Source organism: Gallinula chloropus, assembly GCF_964237585.1.
Source record: "Gallinula chloropus genome assembly, chromosome: Z".
Lineage (NCBI taxonomy): Eukaryota > Metazoa > Chordata > Aves > Gruiformes > Rallidae > Gallinula > Gallinula chloropus.
In genome coordinates, this window is record NC_140089.1 from 62,739,629 (window position 1) to 62,759,496 (window position 19,868).

A 19,868-nucleotide genomic window follows, 5' to 3' on the forward strand; every position below is an offset into this window, starting at 1 on the left:
TGTAAATGATTTACTGCAATGCAAAAAGGAAGCCATTTTTCCCTTCTTATAGTTTTTAAACCATATTGATTACTGTTAACTGCAGGAGCCTTTAATACATGATTAAGCATTGTCAGAAACGTCTGTGATACGATTTTTCATCTCGGTTCTTGTGGAGAAGACTACATAAGTGTCATTTTTGGTTTGTATTTTTATTTGCTGTCTGTGGGTGTTTATATAATTCACCTTCACTTAAAATCTGGTTTCATTAGCATCTGGAAATTTCTTTGTAGTTGTGTTTAATGTATAAGTTATTTCCTATGTGTGTTAGTCCATGCTTATTGTATCCACCGTTCTGAAGCATGTGAATGTTCTAGGTTGGCAGCAGATGAGAATTTTTGTGTAGTCTAAATCTCCCTTATTTACAGTACACAGAGATATACTCTGCCTCCAAATCCTCTTCTAGTTATGAATGATAGAGAAACTAGAAGAAACCTTAATGTTGTCCTCTCCACTTCTGAAGAAAGAAATGCAGACAACATCTGCATGGTCACAAAGCATTTATCTGGAAGTAGGATGCTTAGTGTAAGTGGAACAGCCATAGAGATGCCCCTCTAAGGACAGGACTTGCTTGAGTTTATCTTGCAAATCCTTATTACCCCAAAACCTAGGCTGTAGAATAGCATTTTCCTGTTGAATCTGTTTACTGCTATGTATAGGATTATCTTAAATTACTTCTGAGTTTAGAAATACCTTGCCTACAGAAAGTCTTTCTGTGTTTGGATATCACTGACCAATTTATTGACTGTTTATTAGTCATCAGCCAGGGTGTCTCAAAAATCTCTACTTCTAGAAACTTTCCTGTTGAGAATATATAAATATATGGCTTATGCTATTTTGTTTGCAGAGTTTCTGAATTTCCTCTTTGAAATGTCAGTAGCAGACGGGAGCATCAGCAGGACAGTGTTTGTGCTTGTATTGCTCTGCCTGTCGTAAATGTCAGAATTGGTTTTGGGTTGTGTATCACACTGCTGACTCTCTCTCACACATGGTAGTATGCACATCAAAGCAGAAGGTTGGAGCCTTCAAGAAACACACTGCCTACAAGTGAGCCTAAGGAGCAGCCCGCAGCTGCCTGAGTATGTTGGGCAGCTGGTGTCGTGGGGATTCCTGCCATGTGTTTGCTGATCGCTGTTTGTGTACATGAAGGACTGGGCCTCTCCATTTCATTGTCCTAATTACTGCTCATCAGCAAAGGCAAGTGGCAACAGGTAGCTGTAACCAGAAGGTATGAGAAGGAGTGCAGCTGGAAGGTGCTGCAGTTGCATTGGATAACACCTACAATAGAAGTACATGGCTTTCTACAGATTAACATACGCTTTAATAAAGACTCACTACCTTGACTTTATCCTCAAATCTCACTGTCTTTTACAGGACATTTTTTGCTGGTTCCTCCTTATGAACTATTCAATATGCTTTGGTCTTATGCTTTTTCTTTATGTGATTTTAAGTATCAGAAAGATGCTCTGAGTTCCTGGCAGAGCACTCTGTGAAGGTGAGAGAGGAAGATGTTCCAGTTCTCCTTTGAAATTTTCAAAGTTTGTGCACATAAAGTATAGTGCTGGCGAAGTTATGGGCCAGGGATGGGCTGTGAAACTGCTACTGTATAGTAGCAGTTAGAATTGGAGCTAACAGCTGATGTTTGTACAGAGTGTATATAAAATTATGATCATGGTTTAAAGAGTCACACTGTAACTTGTGGTCTGTATGATATTGCAGATCTGTTGCTCCATTGGTGCCAGCTTTGTAGGCAAACTTAAACCATTCCACAGTTGTCCTTGTCTGTCATTTTGAAAATGAGCATTAATATTGCAAACAGTGGGTCTGGGTTACTAGCCCTGTCATCGTACAGAAACAAAACTCTTTAAGAAGTTTTGCTGGAACATTTGAGTCACAGGAGACAAGTAAAAGTGAAACCTCTGTGATTCAGATATGGCTAAATCAGTTACTTGTTCTTCTCACTCTGAGTTTATTTTCACAGGTTGTTTGGGGTTGGGTTATTTTTTTTCAGATGAGTTGCATTCATGTACAGGAAGTACAGTCGATGAAACTGTCTTAGCAGACCAAGGTGTATCACGTGTAGAGATTCTTACACATCACAGCCTGACTGTATCAAAAATGTTTAAGTGAGGAAAGAACTGAAATCTCTTCCTGTATGATAGCCAGAATCTGAGCAAATAAGTTTTGTATCCAAATTTACTCAATTTACAAACTCTCTTAAGTCTTTCAGACTAATTTTACCAGGACTTCTATGGTGTTAATCTTGGAAGTTAAGGTGACACTGTAATATAATTACAAAGAATTATGGTGAAGGAACTCAAATGTGTCCTCCATTGTATAAGGCTGCATACAGATCGTTCTTGGGGGTACTTTAAGAATATTTATTGTTAGATGTTAGCAGTATCAAAGGCTGTTCTTAAACATCACTTTAAGCAATTTCTATGCCATATCTCAAAAATCATTGTATGAAATATCGGTGCTGGCTTTAGACCAAAGGAGTACTGGATTTCAAGATACCTTGAGAAATAGGTAGATTAGCTCTCAGTACATCTGTTGACAAAAACTGGGCTTTTGGGGATGTGTGGACTTTGGACAAAGGCAAAAGGAAGTGCTATCTGTCTGAAAATGAAGAGTCTGCTTGCATCAGTACTGCTGCTGCACTGTGTATTTCTGACCAAATCTATGGCAGAAGCACTTCGCCCTCTCACATCCCAAGGCTCTGTGAAACTTTAAGGGCCAGTTGTCCTTTCCCGTTGTCGCAGTTTTGCGTAGCTGTGCTGCCAAGATGGCTTCTGCAAGAAGCAGCTAGAAGCTCTCTGCAGGCCCCAGACAGTAAACATTGGCCAATTCAAGGCCAGAATTGCTGCTGACCAGGGCAGAGCCCATCTGCAATGGTCACAGCGCCTCTGGGAATCATGTTTAGGAGAAAAAAAGATGCAAGCAGCTGCATTTTGCCCCCAGAGAAGGGAGTGAGAAAATTATAAGGAGCTGTGCAGGTACCAAGGCCAGGGAAGAAGGAGTGGGGGGGGGGGAAGAAAGAGAGCCTTCGGATGCCAGAGATAGAATTTCCCTGCAGCCTGTGGAGAAGGACCATGGTGGAGTGGGTGTCCCCTCACAGCCTATGGATAAGGACAGGGAACGGAGACCAGCTACACCCTGTGAAGAGACTGACCCATGCTGCAGCAGGTTTGCAGGGGGACTTGTGACTTTGTTGGGGACCAGGCCAGAGGAGTCTGGGCCCAAAGGTCAGCACCCTACGGAAGGGAGCTGCGCTGAGGCAAGTGGTGAGGGGATGACTCCCCGATAGGTGGGACTCATGCTAGAGAAATTTGTGGAAGACTGTCTCCCGTGGGTGGAACCCCATGGTGCAGCAGGGGAAGGGTGTGTGTATGGAGTACCACCACCACCCCCCCCCACCCCCACCCCGACCCCAGCTAAGAAGGAAAACAACTTGGGAGGAACGGACTGAAAACCCCCACTCCCCATTCCCTGCCCCTCCCCATGCCATGTTGTGGGGGGAAGAAAGGAGTAAAACTGTGAATGAAGTTAAGACTGCTAGGAAGTGAGGGGTGGGGGGAAGGTGTTTTAACCGCTGGCCACAGTTCTCCTTACCTGACTCTGGTTCACTGGTTGTGTAGTTATAGTGTAATAAATTACTTTTCTTTCCTTTATTCTCTGTTGAGTCTCTTTTGTCTGTGAGACAGACAAGTGATCCCTCTCTGTCCTTATCTCAAGTCCTAAGCCTCCCGATATATATTTTCTCCCCTTTTTGGCTGAAAAGGGTAGCGAGAGAGCAGCTTTGGTGGGCATTTGGCTGCAAGCCAGGGCTAAACCACCACACCAGTCCAGTGAGCACTCTTTTAACAGCAGTGGGAATAACATCCAGGAGGAATTTCCCAAAATGTGTCTCGGGACCAAACAGGGTTACGTTTTGTCTCGTGTGCACCTGTAGATGAAAATTGCTGTTTGACGTAAGACTAACCACTAGAGAAGGCCTAGGGGGAATTGTGCAAGAATGACCGTGTTCAGTGCCTCGCCACTATCAAGAATTTCTGTGTGGTTAGTTCCTGGTTTCATTTAAAACAAACTCTGAAAGCTGCTCTGCACCTCTCCCTCTCCGGATGATGTGACAAAGTGCCAGGGTGCTGCTGCAGGCGTGCTTGTAGAGGTGTGTTGGGCCTGGCTGGGTGTGCTCCACTCAGCTCTCAGCCCCTGGAACCGGTTTGTTGGGGCCAGCCCAGGGCACCTCCCTCAGTGCCTGGGGCCCCTTCCTTCAGGTGAGGAGGAAGAGGAGCTAAGAGCTGCAATGAAGGGTCTGAGCCGCCTGCTCGGCGCTGGGGAGGATGCCAAGCAAGGAGCCATGGCATCCAGCCATGATGGCCGTGAGTGCATGGGGTCGGAGGAAAGGTGACACCAGGCAGCGCTGGTCCCTCCGGCGGCAGGGGGGAGGGGGAGGAGTGGGTGCTGGGGGAGGACAGCCCCAAATATTGTCAGAAGGCAGAGCACCAAGCCATCTCAAGGCTGCTGTGGCAGTGGGGCCCACCCAAGCCCCATTGTTGCCTCAACTAAAGAACAAACTGAGGGGTGGGGAAGGAAAAAGGTTAAATGAGCTGCTTCATGTATAGTAAAATACATCATCAAAGATGTGGGACTGCTGTCTGTCTTACAAGGGTCCGGTCTTTCAAACTGCCCAGTGCCCTGCTTTAACTTCACCCCTGAATCTGTCTGAGGGGGTTCACTGGCATTAGTCTCATCCTGGGGGCTGAGCACCTGCCAAGTTTCCAGGCCCCCTTTTTGGGGAGCACATAGAAATAAGCGGACCTTCTGGCCTTCTTGGACTCAGTGATGCATCTCCCATTGACAGGGTCTCCAGCTTTCATCCTGCAGAATGGCTTGTGAAAGAACAGCCTGTTCCAGCACAGGCTGCAATTTGTGAAAATGGGTTATTTGTGGAAACTGAGTGGTAATTGTTAAAGCCTGCCACAGGTCTCTCCTGTGATCGCAGCGTGACAGCCAGGAGCTGTTCTCCCAGGCCATGCTTCCTGCTTCCAGTCTCGCAATGAAAGCAGATAAAGAAAATACACTAATAAATTACCACTGTTTTGGACTCCATAGGTAATTTACCCCCATGTCTTTGGGGGAAACAATTATTTGAGAAGATTCTCATGACTTAACAAAATACCTACTTTGCCCATGTCCCTTCTTACTGCAGGGGCGTTTGACTAGATGACCTCTAAAGGTCCCTTCCAACCTTACACATTCTAGGATGATCCTATGATTTTATTTCCACTAACAAACAAGAAAACATAGAACACTGAAAATGTTACCAAACATATGATTTATTTTTTAGAAACAATAGAGTAAAAATATTTTTTGTCATTTGAATCTGAATTTGTTACTGGCTTTGAGGTACTTTAACTCCTTGAAATGCTTCAACCAATTAAAATTCCTGGGTTTTTTCCACGTGTTTTTTTGAGACAATGACTGATTTCATCTTGTGGGCATCACAACAGGAAATTTAAGAATGTGGGGGAAGGAAGTGGAAAGATGTCCTTTGTATACGAGTACTGAAAGCTCTAGTGCACTTTTTTACTTCTTTGGAAGGCATCCTGAAGGCATCCTTATTTGTCCTATCACTGAAAAACAGATAAAAGCCACTGAAATTAGACGTAAATATGAGGAAAGAAAAGTTGAAGGTACCTCAGGACTTGGGATTCTGTTGAGAAAAACTTTTCTGGTTTTAGGTCAGCGAGGTGACTTGCTTTTCTGCATACATTTACTTCCTTGCCCTTCCAAGACATTAGAAATTCTGGAATGTTCAACACACCACAGACAAGGCTCTACAAATAAAATCAACTGATAAATTTAGTACTTTAGGTTCGCTTAGAAGAAAATTTGAATATAGCTATTTTGTCATTATAAATACAATTATACAGTTATGATATAGCCTAGAGGACAATAAGCCAGATATTTTGTATGAAACCAAAGAAAACAGCCCCCCCAAAAAGACTGACAGACATGAATAGGTAATCAATTGCTGCTGCTTGAAAATCGAGCTATTCCTAATAGTGTAAGGAGTGCCAAATCCTGGAGACCCCAGCTTGGATAGAAAGCTTCCATTAATCTGGAGTCTGACAGGTCTATACTCCTGTAATTTCATGCATGAAAAAATCATTTTGCAAAAGCAGCAAAAGGTTATGCAGTAAGTCAGGACCGTGGTGTGTCTCGATTGCCACTATTCTTAACTCTTGAATTTAGAGGTATTAAGAGAGACAGAGATTATTAACAACCATCACACACAGATCAAAAGGTCATCTTTTTTAACAGCATCCGGCTAGTTCATGACTTCTGGACAGGAGAGAAATGCTTAGTCATTAATTCTTTGTCAGAACTACAACAAAGCTGTCCTTGATGCAAGTACAGTAAAGAAACATCTTTTTCTGTTGTTTCTTGAAGGCAGCCAAGGTAAACTGGGGATTGTTCCTGAATCTTCTGAGATCCCACAACACTTATCTTTGCATCCTCAGGCAAGATACGTCTATAAGCGCTCATCAGCAGCCAGCAGGCATGGGTGGTCTATGTTTTGTTTTCATGTTTGTCACAAATTTGCATTGAGCAAGACATCCTGCCACCCCTGGTATACCTGTGTTTGACATCAGGGTAGCGGAAGCTCTGCTGGGTACTCCTTTAGGCTACAGGCTGTGACAACTATGAGTGCAGCTTTTCTTGTGTCCATCTGTGTTCATGATACTGGTTTTGCTGTCCACCACACTCCTTATCACAGATGCCAAGGGGTGTGATTTTCTTTGCCACTGCTTTTTTTATTACTATTCTTGGCTGTGCCCCTGTGTTGTACAACAAGCAAGTAATATTCTGTGATTTCATGAGAATTTTGGGAGCAAGCTTCTGGTGTTTGATGTCATAGGAAAACTGGAAGCAGCTTTGTCAGTGTCCAGTTTAATTTCCAGTTTGCTTTGTACAATACAACTGTACTTATTCCCACTGAAATTACAATCATGGGTAACATGTAAAATGCAATTAAGCAAATACCATACGGATTTTCCTTGGCGTGCTCTGTGGTTATACCGCCTCAAGCTGTATTCTCATTAGGTGTTAATGAGTTTAGATGCGATTCAGTAGGATGAAATTGCATGAGAGGCCTCTAAGGAAAAGATAATTTCTGCAGTTTCTAGTTCAAGAGAGTGCTGTCCAAAGAGGACAAGTGGCTTTCAGGCCAAAACACTCTAGACAGAAGATACCGATGTGATTAATAACTTTTTTAGTTTGATATGCTAGGAAATGAAAAATATCTATTTACATCTTTGCAGCTGATTTAACTGCTATGCTAATTTCTTCAAAGCAATTAACTGTATCACACCAGAAGGCTGCGCTGCCATTCAGTGAAGTCTTGACAGACTAGAGAAATGGGTGAAGAGGAATCAAATGAAATTCTACAAGGGCAAGTGCAGTGTCCTGCCCTTGGGAAGGAATAACCCCAGGTACCAGTACAGGTGAGGGGTTGACCTGCTGCGAAGCAGCTCTGCACAGAAGGACCTGGTGGTGCTGGTGGACAGCAAGCTCTCCATGAGCCAGCAGTGTGCCCTTATGGCCAAGAAGGCCAATAGTGCCCTGGGATGCATTAAGAACATGGCTAGGAGGTCAAGGGATGTTCTCACCCCCCTCTACCCTGCCCTGATCAGGTCATACTAGAGTGCTGTGTCCTGTTCTGGGCTCCCTAGTTCAAGCAAGACAGAGAACTACTGTTGACAGTCCAGTGAAGGACTACAGAAATGATGAGGGGACTGGAGCAGCTCTTTTGTGAGTAAAGGCTGAGAGCTGGGCCTGTTTAGTCTGGAGAAGACTGAGAGGACATCTTATCAACATGTAGAAAAATCTAAAGGCTGGATGTCAAGACAAATGGGGCCAGACTTTTCTCAAGGGTACCCAGTGACAGGACAAGGGGCAATGGGCACAAACTGGAATACAGGAAGTTCCATCCGAACATGAGGAAAAACATCTTCACTGTGAGGGTGACCAAGCACTGGCACAGGCTCCCCAAAGAGGCTGTGAAGTCTCCTTCTCTAGAGATACTAAAAACTCACCTGGATGATGTCCTGTGCAGCCTGCTCTAGGTAATCCTGCTTTGGCAAGGGGTTGGACTAGATGATCTCCAGAGGTCCCTTTCAACTGCTGTTGTTATGTGAAATCTGAAGTCTTAAGGCAGAAACATGATAAATACTCTGACCTCTAAGCTAGCTAAACCAGTTATCAGATATTTGAATTTTATTTTTCCAAAGTTACTGAATATCAGATGTCTAAATGCGTGCCGCAGCTGCTCTAGTTGACAAAAAGAGATGTTCTTTTCTGGGATGAGACATTAAAGAAAGGTCCCATATTAATAGTAAGTTCTACATTGTCACCAAATTTTGAGTTCAAGAGCACACTTCCCCCTCCTCCTCCCCCCCACCCCCTCTCCCCCCGCCCCAAGCCCCCACCATTAATCCCATAAAACTCCTGGTTTGTTTTGGGAAGGGGGGATGTTGGTTTGGGTTGGGTTTTTTTCAGTTGGGTCATACCATTTGGTAGCTGTTACACAATCTTATGTGTGTTCTGTTTTAAAACAGAGCAACTTTTCCAATAATAGGATATGAAGGCTGCTGTTTGTACTGTTCACTGCTATGCCTATAAAATACTTTGGGACCTATTTGGATGGGAAGAGCTTCATCAGTGAACTTTTGTTCCTGTAAGCAGTGCAAATAATGGTATTCCATGCTGTGGAAAGTCTATACCTCTATTTGCACTTAAAAGTTGAAACTACAAACATCAGCCAGATGTCTCCAGAGGAGGAAAATGTCCTCCTTCTATGATAAGGAAATGATTCTCGTAATATGATATCAGGACAAATAACAGAAAGTAAGAAGGGTATTACCATCTCTTAAGTTGGTTATGTCTTTTTAGTAATACAATTTTTTAATCAAGTTTTTCCACAGTATTGCCACATGAAAGAGAATTTCAATATGCTGCTAAAATGAACAACTTGGAAATCATGGAAAAGCTGTTGAAAAAGAATGTTAATGTAAACGCTGTGGATTCTGTGAGTATGAAGCATCTGAGCAGGCTGCTGATCTGAAGTGTGACTCCTCGGGGTGGCATGGTGGGGAATCCCCATCAACAGCAAAGCAGTGAGGCTGCAGGAGTGCCTCCATAAGAAATACATCCACTGTGGACAGTAAGATTTGTGCAGCCTAACTCCCAGGTCTTTGCAGCTGGCTGCTAGTCTGTGCATCACATTGGGAACAAAGGACTCTGAGCTGCAGTCTCTGCTGTAATACTTGCTTTGTGTTCTTGGGTAACTTATTTCTCAAGTTTCACATCTTTCAGAGCAGGAGGGCTTAACGTCACAGTCACTTTGAGAATGAATTCATCCTGCTAGTATTACAAATTTCAAGTGTGAGGTGTTACTGTTTGGTTTGTTATGGAACCACACGAGCATTCTACCATGTCCTCTGGCTCCAGGCTGAGATCAGAGGTCAGATTTGCCCTAGATGCAAAAGCATTTCTTATGCTGGCATCAAGTCTAGGCCTGAAATCTGAGGATGTATACTCCACAGTCACAAAATAAAGTGCTGTGTTTCACACGAGAGGTAGTTCCACAGTAATGGAGCGATTGCGATATTCACCTGGGAGTTGTGGAGAACAGTTTGCCCTCCGTCACGATGTATAAATCATCTACCTGCAAACATCCAATGTTACTTAATCATGGGTTCTGAAAAACTTGCTTCCCATGCCCACATGCATTTGTGCCCACTGAGGAACTAAGAACAGGTGTGTTCCCTGGCTTGTTTGTGAAAAACTGAGGGACACAATTAAGGGGTTTTTTAAGCAAACTTCTCTTGAGCAATGAGCACTCCCATCAATTAAATACCACTCTAAAAGGTGACTTTAAAATTAGTTCTTGCTTCTTTATTGCTTTCCTGAATTCAGGAAATCAAACTAAATGATTTTCCAGTCCGGTAGTTTGAATCTTTACTCTGTCATTCTTAAATCAGAGTTGTAAGAGATTAACTAGCATAGCTATGTGGGTGTTGTGTATTGATTGATTCTCCTAGTGGGGTGATAGCTTATAATGGCAAAAAGGTTCTTTTGTTCATGTTAATCATTTCTGTCCCTGTATTCCCAAGAAAATTAACCAAGGCTGCCAAAAGGCAAGTTTTACTGGTAAAACTATTTCTGCACAAGGGGCTTTTTTTCTGGCAATAAATACACATCACAAATCCCATCTTTTTATGCTTTTAAAGCATTTAGCTGTAAATTTAAGTTTGTACACGGATACATCAGCTGATCTGCAGAGAAGCATAAGAGAACAAATCCAAACTGACTTAAAGTGAATTGGTTAAATCACTTACATATCCTTGTATGGAAACTCTCAGTGATTATGTTCAATCTAGTTATGTTCACTTTATCTGAAAGCAAAACTCTCTACCGAAGTTTAGTTCAATTTAACCAATCCCTTTTAAATTCACACCATTAATTCCTTTAATGAAAAAATTAATCCTGTGTTTCTGATAAGCGCTGAGCCTATTCACCTCTGTAAAATTACTCACTGTTCGCAGGCTGGAAGCTTTCATTTATATAGATAATGACTCAGTCTGGGAAGGTGACTAATACTGAGGGAGGGAGGGATCTCATCATGCACTGCAGAGATGTAGTGAAAAGCAAGAAGCTTTGTAAAAGCAAATCTAATTGTGTCAATCCAGTCTTCAGCTTTTCAAATCAAACCAAATAATAAAATAGTAAACATGAACACTTCCTGTCCTGCGTGCATCTCCTCAGAGTGGTGTATGATTAGTTAATCCCACTTTGACATTTCAGTGAATTTCAGTGAAGGCATGGTGCTACATTAAGTAACTAAACCATTCTGGTTCTACCACAAATCTTTAAGATCAACATATAATTTTGGTAAAATTATATCCAAGTGCAAAAGAGCAGGTAAAGACTAACTGTGGCTTTTGAAGGAGAAATATGCAAATGTGTCAGAGAATTCAGAAATCCTGATCATCTGCACCAGGAAAAAAGCTGACCTGACAGCCAATGCTTTGCTTATTTCAGCTGAAGCGCACTGCGTTCCATTTTGCTGTCGCGAGGAGCCATGTGTCGGTGGTGGATTTTCTTCTCCATCACAAAGCTAGACTTGATATAGCAGATCAGGTAAGCTTGTTTACATGTTTTGATTCACACAGTATAGTAATACCTTAAGGGGAAATTAAAAGTAGATATTTGCCTTGTGCTCCCTGTTTCACAAAATTAAGTGCTTGCTGTAAATGCTTGAGTTTGTGTTAAGACTGCTCACCCTTGTGTGAAAAAAATACTGTTAGAGGGAAAAGACATTGCCTGGAGGTTTGGCTGTGTTGAGTGCTGGAGTGAGCACAAGGGTGGTTGAAGCCGACCTTTGCACACAGGCTGCCTGTGGTAGTTCTGTATTAATCATCGACCACTTTATAAGAAAGCAAACACTAAGAGTAAAAAATAGCTCTGGAGATTGCTAGGAGATGAGAATGTAACTTCCTTCTGCTCATTAACATTTTTATGTGGATACATGCAAATCTCTTAATGCAAAATTGTCAGCTACTCTGCAGCCACTAAGGTATTAGGAGTGTGTGGGTAGTTTTGTTGGGCCAGGTGGTGATCAACAGTGCAAGATTTGATTCCAATATTAAACCCAAATATACAGTATAATAATAAACAGGCTATTGAAACTAGGAGTTTTCCAGTGAGCTAAGTAGTGAAAGTAGAAGAACCATTTACCCTTTCTTCCCCTATTCGCTTCTTTCTCCTTATCCACCATATGCAGCAGTGTTTGAGTTGTAAGCAAGATAAATTACAGATGGTGGAGGGAAGAAGCTGCCTTGTTTTCACATTGTGTTGTAATGAAAGTAAGATGAGCGACCTGTCAGTTCCAGTTACCAGCAGCTCCTGGCTTAGGCATGTTCTTAACAGTGCAGGTAACCATCTCCTCACTAGCGCTGCTTGAGCTGCTCTGAAATGATCTCCCAAGCTGTCCTGTCAGTGAACACCTCACACACTGCTTTGAAGAAACATGGTTATCTTTCTGGACCCTATCAGCTACTAAGCAAATCTTGCACTGCTGTCTGCCAAGCTGAAAAACATTGCCTGAATTAAATACTCTAAAATTAGTAAGTTGTAATATAGATGCTAAGAGGTGGACAGTTTTCTTTAAGTAGAATCATAGAATCATAGAATTGTAGTAGCACTCTCTATAGCATCAGTTAAGAAATGGATCCCTGGATGTTTTACGTAGTACCACTAGGTATATTGTTAATGTCATTTATTTTGTAACTATTGTGAATTAGTCTTTATGGCAAATTACTTTTGGTGGCTCTCTGTTGAGGCAACGAAGTTATAGGTAATTTAATTACCCTGATAGGGTGCATTGAAGGGAAGTTGGAAACATAGGCCCTTAACAAATCTTGGCGTTCTACTCAGCACTCAGAATCTCATTCTATTTAAGGTTTGCCCTTTCAAGATTAGCTGTCTGTAATTCTTAGATGTTGCTAATCATCTTTGTTGAAAGGCCATTGGAAAAACTCCATCATAACTAGCTTACAGACCTTAAATGTTCTGAGGTTCCATATTGTATTTGACAGTGATTCCGGTTCTCTCTGGTGGTCAGCATGATCTTGGCAATTGGTAACAAATAGAGTGAAGATACTGTGACTTTATGTCTTACTCCATTTCAGTTTCCAACATACTTTTTGTATTAATAAGTGTAAGGTCTTAAGCACTCTTAACATTTCCCAGTACAGAAAGTAAGCTGATCAAAAGCACACAGTGGTGTTCTCAGCAGCAGATACGTGGATCTCCCACCTTTAGACTTGACATAACTCATGGAGATAGTTAAGATGTTTATTGATTAACCAGCACGTCTCTAAGAAAGCAATAATACATTAATTGGCTAATATTAGTAGTATCCATTCATAATTATATCACTCCAAGTTGCAGTGATTGAGTCACAATTCTATTGCTTATTATTAGTATTAGCATTGATACACAATGGCATTACTACAAAGACATTTTATACTGCTAAGCTGCAATTATTTTGCCACTGCACTTAATATCACAGTAGAAGTTTATCCCTTCTTATCTACCTTACCATTACAACCTTTTTAGACATGGCCCTGAAGGAGAGACCAGCAGGACAGTCCAAGTCTTATGTCAGGGGACTGCAGGTCACTTTCACCACTCTCAGCAGGAGTCCACAATCACAAGGTTATGGATATCAGAAGATCCTTCCCATTTTTGTTCTCCACTTGCTTTTATACCTTACTTATATGTTTTGTGTTGGAGATTTTTGGTTGGGGGGGTGGGGTGGGTTTTTTTGTTGGGTTTTTTCCCTGAAGACACCTTTTTTGCCACCCTTGTGCTTCCTTTTGTCTTCCCAGACTCCTCCTTATCAAACAGCCCTCATGCAGAACCACACTGAGTGGCTGAGGTGGGAATGTCCAGAGATGACCTAATCTAGCCTCCTGCTCAGAGCACAGTCATGAAAAACAGGTTGCTTAGAGCTGTGTCCAGTTGGGTTTTGATTATCTCCAATGATGCAGTCACCATAATCTCTGGGTAAATGATTCCAGTGTTGGATTATCCATGGAGTAAGAAAGGTTTTTCTCACTTTTAAAAGACTCTTCCTGTACTTTAGCTTGTGCCCATTGCCTCTTTCGCTGTGACTGGACACCACTGAGAATCATCTGGCTGCATTTTTTTTACTTCCTTCCATCAGGCATTTATACACAATGATAGGATTCACCTCAGCCTTCTTTGGAAGGCTCATTCAGCTACAGTCCCAGGTCTCTCAACCGCTCCTCATACATCAGATGTCCCTTTAATCATCTTTGTTGCCCATTGCTGGACTCTGTACTGTATGTCTATGTCTCTCATAATGCTGAGAAGCCCAGAAATGTACACAGTACTCCAGGTGTGTCACAACAGTGAGTAGAGGTGAAGGATCACCTCCCTTGATGAGGTCATGTTCAACTGTTCAACTGAAGTGTCTGCCAGGATCCCCAGGCCCTTTTCTGCCAGACTGCCTTCCAGACAGTTGGCCCCAGTCAGTGTTGGTGCCTGGAGTTGCACCTTCCTAGGTACAGGACTTTGCATTTCCCCTTCCTGAATTTCATGAGGCTCCTGTCAGCCCCACTTGTCCAGCTTATCAAGGTCCCTCTGGATGGCAGCACACCAGTCTGGCCCATCAGCCACTCCTCCAATTTAGGATCAGCTATAAATTTGCTGCGGCATGCACTCTGCTGTCCCATCATTTAGGTAATTGTTCTAGATGTACAAAACTGGACCCAGGATCAATGCCTAGTATGCACTGCTGGTGACTGGTCTCCAGCTGGACTCTGCTGCTGATCAGAGCACTTTGGCCCTGCCAGTTCAGCTGGCATTTGGTACACCTTGGTGTATCTGTTTGCTTACACCTGTACTTATGGAAGTTGTAACTTACGGAAGTTGACATATACATTCACCTCTCTCACCTCATCTGCCAAGCTAGTCTTCTTATTGTATAGGTCTAGTTACTTTTTCTTCTTCATCATAGTTAAGAAGGTTTTTGGGCAGACTTTTGAGTCACAAATTTTGCCCAAGCCCAAATAGATTCTTTTAGCCTGTGTATGTTGTCTACTGCCCTCCACTATTTTCCACTGAAATTTCTGCTTGTCATGCCCAGTTTGGGTCTCCTCAGTCCAAGAAAGACATTAATAAGCTGGATTGAGTCCACTGCAGAGCCTCTAGGATGATTAGGACTGGGGTACGTGGTGTATGAAGAGATGCTGAGAGAACTGGGTCTGCTCGGCCTTGCAAGGAGAATTGTAAGGGGGAGACTTCATGGCTGTCTACAGCTGCATAAGGGGAGAGGGTAAAGAAGACAGAACCAGGCTCTTCTGAGGGGTGCACAGTAATACGACAAAAAGCAATGGACAAAAATTGCAACGTGGGAGGTCCCCATTAGGTACAAGGAGAAACACTGCCCGAGTGGTCAAACACTGGAGAAGATTTTCCAGAAAGTTTGTAGAGTCTTGATCTTTAGCCAATTCAAAACTTGAGAGGAGAAGGTCCTGAGGAGCCTGATCCAGTTGGGCAGGCTTTGAGCAAGAGACCGTACAAGTGTGACCTCCAGAGGCCAGCTCGAACTGTTCTGTCACTCAGTGAATAGCTAGTGAGTATAATACTGAAGTTACTGTCACTGCAAGCATCCTGCTGTCCACAGTGTTATGCCAACGTGCATTAAAAAAAGTTCCTGTTCTCTATTATAGATGAAAATGAAGCTATTTATTTATCATTTATAGAGGAGAACTGGGGAAGGGTTATAACTGTTAAGGAAGTGCCTTGATCCCTCTTGCTTCTTCTAGGTTCCTCTGACTCCACCTCTTAGACCAGGTGCTTTTATGGTGGAGTATGAATGTCTTCTGTTTTCACAGCACTTACCATAATGAACCATGATTTGTTATGTCCCACCTGGACACAGCACACAGAAAATGAGGAAGAGACGTGGAATAGCTAGAGAGATCCATGGGCAAGATGGGAGACAGTGGCTGGAAATTCTTTATTCATTTTGGCTCTAAGAAGTTAACAACAGAGGGTCATTTTGGAGGGGGCTTTTCTCCTATAAAAGAATAACATTTTAGAGAATTTGAGAAGAAAAGAGAATATTTAAAAGAGCGCTAACTACAAAATTATGATGACTCATGGAAATTACGTATCACACCTGAAATGTCACCTAGTGCTAACTACATGGTTTCTGGAGAGAAAGAAACATTTCCAGGTAGTATCTCACTCTCCACAATTGGCATCAGTCCTTCTCTGGAGATGCCAGACACTCTTTCAAGAATAGGGGCAGCCTGAACATCTAACTAGGTCTTGATACATGACATTTAGCTTAAATTAAGTGAGATGAATCCCACTCACACTCCCAGATGTTAATACTGATTTTCTAAGAGCCTGCAGAGCAGAACTCAGTAATAGGCTGAATTAATCAAAAAGATGTAAAGAATTTGGCATGAGGTATTTTGGTGGTAATTTCTGCTTTATTGTTTTATTTGAAGCATGGCCTGACAGTGATTCATCTCGCAGCTTGGACTGGAAATCTGGATATAATGCGAAAATTAGTCAAAGCCGGCGCTGATCAAAAGGCTAAGAATGAGGTTTGATGATGACAAATTATTGCCAGCTCTAAACCTGTTTATGTTGTAAAAGAAACCACCCCTTGTTCTTACAAAGTTGCTTATGGTTTTTCAGGAAGGAATGAATGTACTGCACTTTGCAGCTCAGAACAACAGCGTTAAAATAGTTGATTATTTTCTCCAAGATCTTCATCTGAATGACTTGAACAAGCCTGATGGGGTACAGTATGTTTTCTGTTTATTTCTTTGATATCATGAGGCATCTGTTCTGTATAAAAAAAAAAAAGCCTTAACTTGGGAAATTTAAATTAATTGAGATTTATTGCCAGTTATATAAACTTTTAATTACTGATTTGGATATTGAGAAACAAGTGAGAAAAACAGCCAGACAAGCACTTGTGGGAAACACCTTTCCTTCCTCATTGTGTGTCTCAGCTGAACTCCAGACACCTCTCTTCCCCTGCTCCTCTTGCTTTATGCTGCCCATGGTGCTCAGTCCCATGGATAAGGTGAAGGGAGGCAGAGGGGGTTGGGGTCAGACAGTAGTTGTCTTTTTCCCCCCCTCACGCCTTTGATTCTTACTCTCTCCCTCTCAGCAAGGGTTCCTCATGGGCTGCAGTCACCCTACAGGATTGTGTCCTCCCTTGCCTCCTCTCACGTCTCCCCCTTATCTCCCCTTTCACGTACTCCCCCAAAGTAGTGACTAGTGACCTTTCTTAAATACATTTCCGTATCATGTGCTCCTCTGGAGGGTTGAGTGCTGACACATGGTGAGTCAGTTTGGTCCACTGATAAGCCATCAGGAAACCGCTGTGATCAGCAGAGGGCAGACTCTGACCCCCTCCCACACAGCTAGCCTCTGCAGTCCCCTGCCTGTACCAAAACCTCCGAGTTATGGCCAACGTGAGCAAACTTCACAAACACGTAGAGCAGCCACCCTGCAGAGGTGCACCAACCCTTCAACAGTGCCAGGGACTTCTCCTCATGAGCTTCGCTGTGTTTTAATTTATTCCTTCCCACCATGTTGGAATCTTGCTTTGATGGCTTATTTTTAGCTAAATAGGATGTTTTATCTTTACATGAGAAAAAATTAAGTCTTGTAGGAGCTGTCACCAAAAGAACAAAGCTCCCCTGTCCTTTTTGCTGAGCCTTGAATTGTATTGATCCAGTGGTGCAAAGTGCAGAATTCTTTCTATGTGTGACACGGCTGACAAAGCAAACAAAACAAACCTTTGTGTTTCAAGCCTTGGGAAAGGAAAGGTGAAGAATAATCTTATTTATGTTGAAGTTATTTCATAATTATCAGTTGCTTGCATTTTTTTTCCTTAGACGTTTAACATAGGCCACTAGTTTTGTTAGATGTTTTCACTGGTCAGTCAAGATATGGTTTCAGGTCAGGATAACTTTCTGCAGTTGAGTTGTAAACAGCTGGAAAAGCCTTTGTTAGTCAAACCACCTGCAAAAAAGCCCCCACAATGTACAGCACTAAATTCAAACATCCTGGATGAAACTCCTGTGATGTGACTGTTCTGGTATGTGTTTGCAGAATTCAGATCAAACATGTTTATGCCATGGAAATAAATATTACGACTTCTTCACTGCCCTTTTCTGAGTGCCATGAGACTTTTAATGAAATAGTTCTTTTGGAAAACAATTTCATACTGAGAGGAAATAAGAATTAAATGTTTTTGGCACGTTTTCTACCTTATTACCATTTACAGCTTTACAATATTTTCTTCAGGTTATGCAAGCTGTAGACACTGGTTTTCTACACTAAGTAAATATTGCCTCCTTCTTAATTCTTACTTTTCTTGTATTTTTTATATATATACACACCCTTTTATGTTGATTTACTTAATCACACGTTACATAAATCTTTATGCAGAACATACATACACATATGCATGCCATATATCTAGTAACTGGAAGCAAAGTATTCTTACTTTCAATAACACTGTTTCTTCCCACATTTTTATTCTAGAAAGGTAGAAAGCCATTTCTTCTGGCATCTGAAAAAGGCCATGTTGACATGATAAACAATTTGATTACTCTGAAGTTGTTTACGTCTGAAAAAGATAAGGTAAAAGTTTCTTTTCCATAAAAGTACAACCAAAAATGTGCTTGTGAAAGACGACTGTGGTTTAGTGCAGTTACCACATGAACAAGTGACAGCAGTAAGCTGTGCAGATGCCATACTCCTGGCAGTGATGTGCATTGGACTGACAAATATATAAGAATGATTATTTTTCCCTAATGAAGGGACAACAGTGAAACTTCTGGTCTTATTGCCAGGAGACTTTTCCATAAGCATTAATAATTAATGTAAAGCAAGTCTAGCATATGCTGTCTGTTGGGAGAAGTGGGAAGGTCTGATGATAAGGTGCCAGCCTCTGTGCTGGGAAATCATGTTTCCCAGTTTTTCACTCTGCTTGGCTGTGTCTGTGCGTCACTGCTAAAGTCCCACATGACTGATTTTTCAAAGTAGTTTAAATACAAATTAAATTCAGATTTTTTCAAAGTTGTTTAAACACTTCAGGATGCAAATAAAGACCCATGGGTATTTTTCAGAAATAAAACACTAAACACTTCATTCTGATTAAGTTTGCTTTTGACACTGCATTTTAAGGTGTCTAAATAACTTTCAAAGTCCTCTCTTAAATTTCCTTAGCTCCTTACTTCACATGTAAGTGAAGGCATGAGCCTGTGGCACGAGCCTGTTAATGCATCTCCACATCCAAGAAATTGAAATGATAAATACATTAAAAATTGTAAAATGGTCAGATACTGCATTTATTGAACCCCCTAAGCAAGCAGCCAGGAAGTTGTGTTTTGGTGGGGTTTTTTTTTTGTATTCCAGTCATACTTTAAAAGCTTCAGTGCAACCTGGAGCTCTGACATGCTAAGTAGTTTTACCAGCAGCAGTTAAATAACACTGTTGTAGACATCTAGAAGCCTGAATGTGTAAAGCAGCAATGATGGGATGCAAATGCTGTGATCCTGAAAAGTAAGTAGGTGAGAAGCCAGGACAGCAACTCATCTCATGGGTCACTGAAAACAGTCCCACTGTAACCATCTATTAGCAAACATACCTACCTTTTCCTAAAATGTAATTGATTTTTCTGCCCCTCCACATCTGCAGTGATCTGACTGAAAGGCTGTTCTGGACCCTCATTTCTCTGAGGGGTAGGGTTCTTCTCCTAATTTCTAGCTGCAGTTGGTTCTAGCCAGTTTTATACTTTTTCTTGTGCCAGTATTGTCTTTTAGCTTAAAAGCTGTGTCTCTTCCTAGTAATAATTTAGCTTGTTCATTGTTTTTATTTGCTTTTGGATGTTCTTTTTAAATGATTTTTTTTTAATTAGCTAGGCAAGAGTTATACTGATGAAGAAGAGGATTGAAGATTGTAATGTTGGCATCAAAACCACTACAAGATTATATATATTTACATAGGTTTTGACCATTTGTCTTTAAATCAGTGCTTCTTGGAGCCTGATTTTTTTGGTAATGCATTAAATTTTTCAGAATATGAGACAATCAACTAGGCCAGGGTCACATTTGCATACATCTGAAAAGATTTTGGATTAATCTGAGTCTTGGAACATGCTGTGTGGATCTGCCTCCTTGCCCTTTTATGTA

General features: G+C 41.8%; 1 protein-coding gene across 1 annotated transcript in view; it reads left to right on the forward strand.

Moving 5' to 3' along the window:
* Positions 1–4,345: 4,345 nt before the first annotated feature.
* The window catches only part of ANKDD1B (ankyrin repeat and death domain containing 1B), a gene marked incomplete at its 5' end in the record, with an annotated part of 31,545 nt that continues 16,022 nt past the window's right edge, over positions 4,346–19,868 (forward strand). Inside the window, 8 exon segments of the mRNA XM_084277944.1 lie at positions 4,346–4,421; positions 9,030–9,137; positions 11,058–11,111; positions 11,114–11,121; positions 11,125–11,247; positions 16,158–16,256; positions 16,351–16,455; positions 18,217–18,315. Of these exon segments, the coding sequence (XP_084134070.1) occupies positions 4,346–4,421; positions 9,030–9,137; positions 11,058–11,111; positions 11,114–11,121; positions 11,125–11,247; positions 16,158–16,256; positions 16,351–16,455; positions 18,217–18,315 (672 nt within the window).